At 46.5% G+C, this 9,638-nt stretch overlaps 1 protein-coding gene across 1 annotated transcript; it reads left to right on the top strand.

The window, feature by feature from the left end:
- The first annotated feature begins 425 nt into the window (after positions 1-425).
- On the top strand, positions 426-9,118 carry dus2 (dihydrouridine synthase 2). The gene is made up of 16 exons (XM_003439514.5): positions 426-678; positions 1,190-1,327; positions 1,790-1,835; positions 1,912-2,003; positions 2,363-2,406; positions 2,537-2,597; positions 2,674-2,721; positions 2,795-2,860; positions 3,477-3,547; positions 3,904-3,990; positions 4,199-4,367; positions 4,491-4,612; positions 4,705-4,845; positions 5,437-5,524; positions 5,654-5,727; positions 6,758-9,118. The coding sequence occupies exons 2-16, from the start codon at positions 1,208-1,210 to the stop codon at positions 7,023-7,025; spliced, it is 1,497 nt and encodes a 498-aa protein (XP_003439562.1). The 5' UTR covers positions 426-678; positions 1,190-1,207; the 3' UTR covers positions 7,026-9,118.
- The last annotated feature ends 520 nt before the right edge of the window (positions 9,119-9,638 follow it).

Raw genomic sequence — 9,638 nt, 5'->3', positions numbered from 1 at the left:
GGTGTTTACAGTGGGATCATCACACTGGATGTTAACTTGGATGTGTGTTACTGCACTTTGAGAAAATAACTATAAATAAATGCAGAATGAGGCAGACCTGGACTGATGGTGTCCATCTTTCTGAGCTATGCCGGCTGTGGATGCGTCACAGCTGCTCGGGGTGGAGCCAAGAAATTATGGGGCAGGTGATTAAAAGCGATTCTGGGAGGGGAAAAAAATCTGATTTTATAAAATTAAAACTCAAGAGAAAATGCCAGAATAGAGAGTAGAGGGACAAATCAACAACAGCAACAAAAAAGTTAAATATATTGATTAAATTTATAATTTTTGTAATATTTTGTAATATTATATATTGCGGTTTCCTTAACTTCAGAGTTTTTTTTGTTTTTGCTGAATTTTATTTTTATTATTATTTTTATTTAAAATGAAAACTATAAATATAGATTCTGCTAAACGTGTCGCGAAGATGAACGGCGTGATGACGTAGATACCTAAACAGGAAGCTTAAACAGCAGCACGCTTTATTTTTCCCCACATGAGCACGAGAGCCGCTGTCGTCAGCACCTGAGAACAAATGCCGTTAAAGATTTGATTTAAACTTAGAGATAAAACCTTCTGTATGATCGCAGATGTCGCTTCCGTACTAACGCCTGTTTTCAGCTCGTGACGGAAACACAGGTAAGCAATTAGCTAAAATGCTAACGTAGCTTGGCTAGCCGCTCTGCCAAACTCTGTGCACAAAAATTGCAGTTAAAATGTTTATCGCTTGTTCGCTATCGGAAATCTACCAGAGAGCATGAATCTAACTTTTCTACAAAAAGCATCTCAATAAGGTTAATTCGGCGCAGATAGTTAGCAGATAATTCAAGTTAAATAGACTAATAGTCTGACCAGGTTGTCGACCTCTAGGAGAAGCTAATTGATTCAAAGCAATACTAAAAGGTATGTTGTTATTTGTATGGATTTGTTTCAGTTGTGTCAATTAATGCCTTAAACGTACTTCTTTCAGTTATATACACTTGTGTTAGAACTGAAACCGCCTTAAATCAGCTAATATTTTTTTTTTTTTTTAAGGGCGTTTTGTGTTGTTGTGAAAATGTGGCTAAACATGCCAGCACCTCTGGATAGTTGAAACGCAGTTGTTTTAGAGGAGGGTCTCTGACTGTTGGGTCCTGTGTGGTCTTGGCAGGACGACTGAGCCGCCACGATGGCAGCAGGCCGGCTGAGCTTCAGCAACATCACCGCCCTGGCTCCCATGGTGCGGGTGGGGACTCTGCCCATGAGGCTGCTCGCTCTGGACTACGGAGCTGATGTGGTTTACTGTGAGGTGAGGACAGAGGCCGTATCCTTGGTGACCATATTTGGGTTATCCTCTCTTTGTGACATCATACAGAGCAAAGAGTGGTGAAAAAAAAAAAAAAACTACTAAGATGGAGTGTTTAGAGCAGGGGTGTCGAAGTTCAGGGCTCGAGGGCCGGTGTCCTGCAGGTTTTAGATAACGCCCTGGGTGAACACACCTGAATCAAATGAGTAGTTCATTACCAGGCCTCTGGAGAACTACAAGACATGTTGAGGAGGTCATTTAGCCATTTGAATCAGCTGTGTTGGATCAAGGACACATCCAAAACCTGCAGGACACCGGCCCTCGAGGCCTGGAGTTTGACACCTGTGGTTTAGAGCAATCTGATGGATTTTGGGTCATGTGTTGACCACAAGAAGAGGGAAATGTATGATAAGAAATAAGTAAAAGCAGAATAGTTCCCCTTTGACCCTTTGGTGTCTGTTGCAGGAGCTGATTGACATCAAAATGGCCCAGTGTCAGAGAGTGGTAAACGGTAAGAATCTGTGCCTTTCGCTGCCCTTCATACCGGCTGTTCATTCAGACCTTTCTCATACCTGTGTGTACATCAGAGGTGCTGGAGACGGTGGATTTCGTCGCTCCGGATGACCGGGTGATGTTCAGGACCTGTGAGAGGGAGAAGGGCAACGTCGTCTTCCAGATGGTGAGACTGGAAGCTTAAAAGCGAGCAGAATGGCATCGATGTGGAGAAACAAAATTACTTTATTGGCTTTGTGCTTATTGTTTGCTATGGAAACGATAAGTCTTATTGGTCCTCTGCAGAGACGGGTCACAGGGTCAATCTCACATACTGTTTGGGTCAAACAGTATGTGAGGCTGCTCTCTGAAACAGTATTGAAGGATTCATCTTCCATTCGTTATGTCAGACGTCCTAAATGCATCTGTAGTTCAAAATTCAGGATTGGCACTTATTATTGTGGAGGTTAAACGTGCTGTGAAGACATGAAATATGAACACTGTGTAAGGGGAAACCTCAAACACAGTCTTCCTTTTGTCTTTTAGGGAACCGCTGACCCGGACAGAGCGTTGGCTGTGGCCCGACTCGTGTGAGTTCAAAGTTTACTCTTTTTGTTGTGAGTGAAGTGCTCGTGCCGTCGAGCTCTGCGCCGCCAGCACCACCTTCCTCGTTACAGTAAATTTAAACTTACTTTCTGACAACAAGCTGCTTCATCACAGGGAAAAGGATGTGGCTGCTGTCGACGTGAACATGGGCTGTCCAAAGGAATATTCCACTAAGGTGAGTCCAGTCGCCTCCCACTGACACTGTGACCCTCTGTCCCTGTGGCTGACCTCTGACCTCTGCTGTCCTGCAGGGCGGGATGGGAGCTGCTCTCCTGTCGGATCCTGACAAGATCGAAGCGGTGAGCTGTGAGCCAAGAGATCACGTCAGGATAAAAGGAATGTTTTTAATTCTGACTTTGGTCTTCACCTCAGATCCTGAGGACGCTCGTGACAGGAGTTTCCATCCCGGTGACGTGTAAAATCCGAATCCTGCCCTCAGTAAGACGTGAATGTTTCACTTCCTCACCTTCGGTCTGTTATCTTATTCATAGGTGTATGTTTCAGTGTTAATCATCAATAATCTGAGCTCACCCCTGTGCACTGTGGAGGGGGTTTCCCCTTTACCTTGCAGTTTAAGGTCTTGTGAGACCCCATCCTTAAAAAATGAAATGTCATGTGCCTTGCACCCTCTGCATGCACACAGCCCCACCTCTGCCCTGTTTGTTGCAACATGTGGTAATATGCAGCAACAAATCTGCAAGTGCGTGTTTTACTTGCTGCCTTGCATCGAGCAGTCAAACTGCTCGCACAGAGAGACCCAGCTTTCTCTTTCGCCTCAGCTCTGTGTGTTTGTACCTCTGATCGTGGTGGGCTGCAAGCTACACGCAACATGAATGACGGTTTCATTCCTTAAGAGAATAAAGTTATCCAAACCTGCCTGCCCTGTGTGCAAAAGTAACTGCCCCCTAAACCCGATAACTGCTTGTTCCAGCCTCGACACTGAGAAGTCAGGTGCTTGTGATCCCTTCAGTGGGCCAGATGTGCAGAAGAATACATGAGGAGGGGGGTAAATACTTACTGCAGATGTTTAATCTTCGCTGTTCTTTGGTTCCAGCTGGAGGAAACCATCAGTCTGGTCCGGAGGATCGAGAAGACGGGCGCTGCTGCGGTCGCCGTTCACGGCAGGTAAACTGCTTCAGGAGTGTAAAAACTTCAGTCACAGAGAAGCAGAGTAGTTTCATACAGTCATGCAACTCGCATACATAATTAGTTATAATGACAATGGGGGGAACTTCTGTGATCAGGCCAGTTAGTCCTCTGATTATCTTTGCTTTGCATCTAAAATATGAGAAAGTTACAAAAACATCTCATAATATTTTAAAAATAACTTTTACTGCACCAGCTTTCCAAAACTGAACAACAATCTGTTTACGGTGTCAAACAAAAGGAGCCAATAAGGAGCCTGGAAAAGTCTCGAACTGCTTCCTGTTGGATTTCTTTTGGTTGTTGCTCACGGACGTCTGTGTCTCGTTGGTGTTCAGATTTAAGGAGGAGCGTCCCAGACATCCTGTCCACTGTGATTACATTCAGGCCGTCGCTCAGGCCGTCTCCATCCCCGTCATCGCAAAGTGAGTAACAGTCAGCTCCCGCTCATGTGTTTGAACGTCATTCTTGGCTTGAGATGGAGAGTCCTGTTAGGAAAGAAGAGGAGTTCCTCTGAGGACACAGCCGTGTGGTTTCTGTCCTCAGTAAAGACAATCTTAAATACCAGGGTTCCTAAACGCAACACTAAGAGCTGGAGTCATTAAACCGTCCGCTGTCTCGTGTCTCCTTCAGCGGAGGCTCTCTGGATCATGTGAAGACCAACGCTGACATAGAGGAGTTCAGAAAGGTGACGGGCGCCTCATCGGTGATGCTGGCCCGCGCCGCCATGTGGAACGCATCAGTGTTCCGCAGCCAGGGAGCGCTTCCTTTGGAGAAGATCATGGAGGACTACCTCAAATACGTGAGTCTGAAGTTCAGCTCGTGAAGATGCAGAATAAAATTCTCTCTTTGGAGAAGCTTTGAGCATGTTTGGCGTTTTGTTGATTACCACAGATGTTGTTTGTGATTCTTTGATGCTTCACAGGCGATTCGATACGACAACAACGCCTTCAACACAAAGTACTGTCTGTGTCAGATGCTCAGAGACAAGGTGGAGTCTCCTCTGGGGAAGCAGGTGCAGGCGGCGCAGACCAACGCTGAGATCAGGTGCAGCACTGGGTTTTGTTTTTTGAAGCAGTGTCAGATGTGTATGTGCGTAGGGTGGGTGTTTGGTGTGACGCGGTGCTGACGTGTTGCAGTGAGGCGTACGGGCTGCAGGAGTTTTATCGGCAGACTCAGGAGCAGCTGCAGGCTCGGAGGGACGCCCTGCAGAGCGGCAGCCAGCCGGAGCGACCCGTCACAGACGGAGACGTCACCACCATGGCCGTCAAGTTTGAACGGTGGGTGAAAAACACGTTTTCAGCTCCTCATTTGTAGCTGGAGATGATTCTCATGGTTTACGCAGCGGCTCGTAGAGCCGGCCATGAAAGGCAAATGTAACACGTTTTTAGAGGTGCTGTGCGGTGATTTCCCAGAGACCTCAGCACTAAATATTTGCGTAGCATTATTTGATGAATTCATGCCACGACTCATTTAAATGGAAATGAGCTCGTGGCTGATTTTCCACATTTGATAAACACGGTCCGGAAGTTCTGATAACTTTTGTTCCCCAGTTTAACCTTAAAAATAAAGCAGTGTGGTTCCTTATCTAAAAATCAGGATTTTGCATCAGCCAGCGGGCGGTGTGGACACGCAACTTGTTCACTTCCGCCTGCTGGTTATGTTTGGGCACCTCAGTAGGTTCAGGGAAGGGGTCACTGGTACATGCACCAAACGACGCCTCAAGTGCAAATGAGCAGCTGTAACAAGGCGGTACTAACTGACACCCCAGGGATGACAACGGGCTGGACACCGCTGCCCGTCTACCTGCGTGGATGCTGGCGTGTTGAGACTAAAGTGAAACTTGGTGGATTTGATGTGTTTGGTTGCAGGAGAGAGTATCCTCCTCAAATCACTCCGAAGATGTTCCTGCTCGAGTGGAGCCGTAAGGAGAAACTGGAGCAGCCGCAGTACGAGACGGTGAGAAAACGCAAAGCTTCATATCCACAAAAGTGTTCGCCTTCGTTCCTGAATGTGACGGCGTGGATGACGTGTGGGGCTCTAAGAGGTGTGTGTGTGTGTGTGTGTGTGTGTGTGTGTGTTTTTCAGGTGCAGCGTGCTCAGGACCGAGCCTTTCAGTCCACAGTGACCGTTGCGCAGAAGAAGTACAGATCTTCACTGTGGTGAGTACAAACTTCAGTGCTTCTGCTCTGCAGCTGTGTTCAGTCACAGCGAGGCCACTAATGTGCTAAAACACCAGCAAGGCTCATATTTTTCCCTCCACACAACCGCCAAAGTTTCTGGTTGGGTTCTTCTGAGCAGCTCTGAAGGTCTCCGGGGTTCACCGGTTGTTGAGCGCTGGTTTTTGGTTGAATGGACTGTGCTGAGCGTTGGCTCCAACAAGCTCAGCCACAATCCTGGAGAACTCTCAGCTGATGTCCTCCTTCGTGTTCTGTTGACAAATCTCAAATCTGATTTTTAGCCTGCATGCAAGCTGTTTTGCAACCCGCCTCCACCTTTTTCACTGATGCTCTTTTCTGTTCCTAAATGAATTGCTGCCGTGTGATTGGCTGTTTGGATAGTTGCATCATTTAGCAGCTGAACAGCTGGCAGGGAATCTATACTCCTGAAGTAAAATTTCATCGCCTTGAAAGTTCCCAAACCTGACACGATCAGTGCAACAGAGTTGTGAAGAGTCTGGAACGCTGAGGCCAGGAATGGCGTCTCTCTGAGCCCTCTTTAAGCACCTCAGTGACAAAATGTCAGCTTGTGGAATAAACTGCACGGCTCTGATCCTCTGAGGGCTCCCGCCTCCTCACAAATATCTGTGCTCGCTCATTTTCTACGGTTATTGTGACGTCTTGTGTGGTTGAGCCCCCCCTCCTACAGTTCTGACCACATTAGCTTCTCACAACAGGCACGACTGAAAGTGTGAAAATAGAAAGTTTCATACAGATTATCAAAAGTAGACACGGTGTTGTCCCCGTCTGACACCAAGTGACTCAATTCAGCTCCAGATTTCATTTTGAAATGACACAAAGTAACTGAAGAGAATTATAATATATTTATTTAAACACATCGTGAGGATGTTTTTCCAGCTTCCACTCAGAGTGGAAAACCTCCAAGAAATGAGCTGGAATTGAACATTTGTTCACAGTTGTGATTTCTTAAGTCTGCTGCGCTTCGGGCTAAAACTCTCTTGTGGTCTTTCAGGGAGAAGTCAAAGAAGTTTGCAGAGCAAGCGGCCGCCATTGTCTGCCTGAGAGTTCTGGGAGTACCGGAGGGACGGATCGGTGAGGAAGACTCCGGCCTAGTCTGCAAAAGGAAGAGGGAGGGGAAGGTAAACGGCGCTGCAGAGGAAGAGAGGAGTAGGAAACGGCACATAAGCGACGTCCTGCAGGAAACCTCAGAGGTCGCTGTGGTAACGAACGGTGACAGTCACAAAGAGGCTCCGCCTCCGAGTCAGCGGGAGAGCCTGTGAGGAGTTTAACAGGCTGGGAACGACCTGCATGATCAGACATTTAACCCAGAAATGAACTCTGAGTTTGTGCTCACAGTTTTGTTTTTTTTAATTATTCATCACTTCATCTGATTTAAACCCAAAGTAAATATTTTTTTAAACCCAGCACGGCTGACATTCAGACGTCTCACAGCTCAGGTCTGATCGTTTAGTCCCGTTAACCGTGCCGCTGATCCGTGTCTGTCTGTGGATGTCTGCACGTAGATGCGCGAGGAGGGGAGCCACGCCTCCTAATGCACGTAGGTCTGCACGTGTTTATAACCCATCAGAACTCACTGAGTTTTATATGAAACGTCTCGCATGTGGAGTAGCCATGACATGGTGTCCTGCCTGCAGAACAGACAGTATCCAGTGTGAGAGCCTGATAGCCTTCTCTTTGATAAGAGAGGATTAAATTAAATAAACACAGACCTCCTCCAGCTCTCTTCTGGGGTGCAGGGGAAGGCTTGATCTCTCCAGGATGGGTCTCTTCATGGGTCCAGAGCACCTCACCTCCCAGGAGGAGGAGTACTCTGTCTCTGAGGGAGAGCCCCGCCCCCTTCAGAGGAAGCTCATTTCATTTAGTAACCCCGATCTCTCCCAGCCGCAGGTGAGGGTAACAACAACAACAATCAGCAGCTTCACCGTTACAGTTTCATCACTGCAGCTGCAGCAGCAGCTCATCTCCGGCCCGGGTCCTTATAATTTACAGACAAACGGCTGTTGGATAAAGGAAAGCTGGTACAAACATCGAGCTCCTGAGTACATGTGAGGCTTTAATGAAAACCCTCACCAGAGATGCCAGACGAGCATTTCACACACGCGTCCTGCAGCAGGTGAACGACGGTTTTAGGGCTTGGCCTAAAAAAACTGAGCCAGATCCTGGAATAAATACAATCCTGTGGCTGCTCTTTAGTCAGTCCTGTCAGTCTGGTATGAGCTGAGAGTGGACGCCGCTGTGCAGCTGGAGCATCAGAGGGTCTGCCTGTAGACATCTCGGTGCTGGACAGGTGAAAGAAGAGGGCGCTGCTCAACTTTTCCATTCAAAGTTGAATCTTTAGGGCGTTGCAGAAAGCCGTTTAAACACCCGGTGCCTTACTTTCTTTGATCGTGATTTGTGGAAGAGCCTCAAACTCACCGTGTGCTGATGGAGAAAACGTATGTGATTTTATGTGGCTTGTAGACTGACTGCCACACTTGGTGAACTAGTTTTGATCTCATGGTCTTATTTGTTTTAAGGTATGAAATCTGCCAAATGATGTCACGTTTTATGTTCATGCCAAAGGAACAACCTGTGCTTTTCTTTGTCTGCAAGTTGAATTAAAGCATGTGCAGCCTGGTGGCTCTGTCCTCACAGAGCTGAGCTGTTCATAATGACGAGTCTCAGAAATCATTTTGGACTAACACTGGCTCAGGCTATGTTTGCCTCCATTAAAGAGGTCATCTCTGCTAAACAAATGTGCATGTGGCTCATTTTCCCCTCAGTAATATCTGAATTTAATTGGATTTTAAACCTTGAACTTTAATAGCTCGTTTTGTTGCAGCAGGATTTCTGCTCGTGTTCAGAACTTTCTGCACAGTCAGATGCTTGAAACTTGCTCCAAAATCCCTAAACTCAAAAACATGACTAGCTTCACAACTGACTGTTTTTACAGTTATTCAAGAGTTCAATGATCAGACCTCTTCTTCCTCGAGTGGAAGGGTGAATCCAGGCACAAAAAGCTGCAGTTCCTCTAACGTCCACTGGAGGCTTCAGCAGTGAGTCCGTCCCATAGACTCCCATGTTAAAACTTTGCAGCAGATAAGTTTCAGCCTGATACACAAACTTTGGTCTCTACAGATGCGTTCTTCATAACACCTGTGCAGGTGGGGAGTCACTGTGTAAACTGCATAAAGGCTGAAAGTTTGAATTATAAGGGGCGTGGCCTCTGTGGCCTGACAGGCGGATGGTGACACAGGCTGCTAGCTGTCTGTTAGGTTTCACCTCTAACTGGACTCCCTGAACTGGACTTCTGGGCCGTGTTTGTGCTGTTTGGAGCATTTTTAATGTTTTTATTAGTGAAATTTTATTTTCGCATTAATTTGCAGGCGGTCCCATACTGTTTATGAATGCAGCTCGTTAGCATTAGCTGATAAATGAATACTCCACACTGTTGTCCAAACACGGTCACTTCTGGGTCCCACTAACCAGCATGGTGGCAGCCAAAAATGTTAAAAGTGAGGATTTAATATTCACTCCATAAACCAACAGGTGAGCTGTTGTGTCCATCTTTCACATACAGTCTGTGTCTCCTTTATCCTTCTCACTGTTCTCATCTTTAGCAAACATGAGCATGACATTAAGGACGAAAAATCCTGTGGTTTTATTAACTCATTATATTTGATAAACCTTCGGTCCAGGATGTGCTCAGAAAATCTCAGGAGTATACAATCAATAATTAATAAAAAATATTTCTCAATTTTCTGTTATTTGAGTATTCGTGTCGACTGTCATCCACAGATCAGCACATCTCTGTGGTGTCGCTGTCTGATGTGGAAGCCCGGGGATAACAATGCTGGACGGTCCCTCGTAAAGAGGGTCACCTGGTCACCCAA

The sequence above is a fragment of the Oreochromis niloticus genome, linkage group LG7, assembly GCF_001858045.2.
Source record: "Oreochromis niloticus isolate F11D_XX linkage group LG7, O_niloticus_UMD_NMBU, whole genome shotgun sequence".
NCBI classification, from domain to species: Eukaryota; Metazoa; Chordata; class Actinopteri; order Cichliformes; family Cichlidae; genus Oreochromis; species Oreochromis niloticus.
Note: the sequence above shows the minus strand (reverse complement) of the source record. Positions and strands in the feature narration are given on the sequence as shown.

What these genes read in the sequence shown, in the direction of transcription:
- dus2 (XM_003439514.5), top strand. Translation starts at nt 1,208, where the DNA reads ATGGCAGCAGGCCGGCTGAGCTTCAGCAACATCACCGCCCTGGCTCCC. An exon ending in GCGGTCGCCGTTCACGGCAG is followed by an intron (nt 3,548 to 3,903) that starts GTAAACTGCTTC and finishes GTTGGTGTTCAG; the next exon opens with ATTTAAGGAGGAGCGTCCCA. An exon ending in AGCAGCCGCAGTACGAGACG is followed by an intron (nt 5,525 to 5,653) that starts GTGAGAAAACGC and finishes TGTGTTTTTCAG; the next exon opens with GTGCAGCGTGCTCAGGACCG.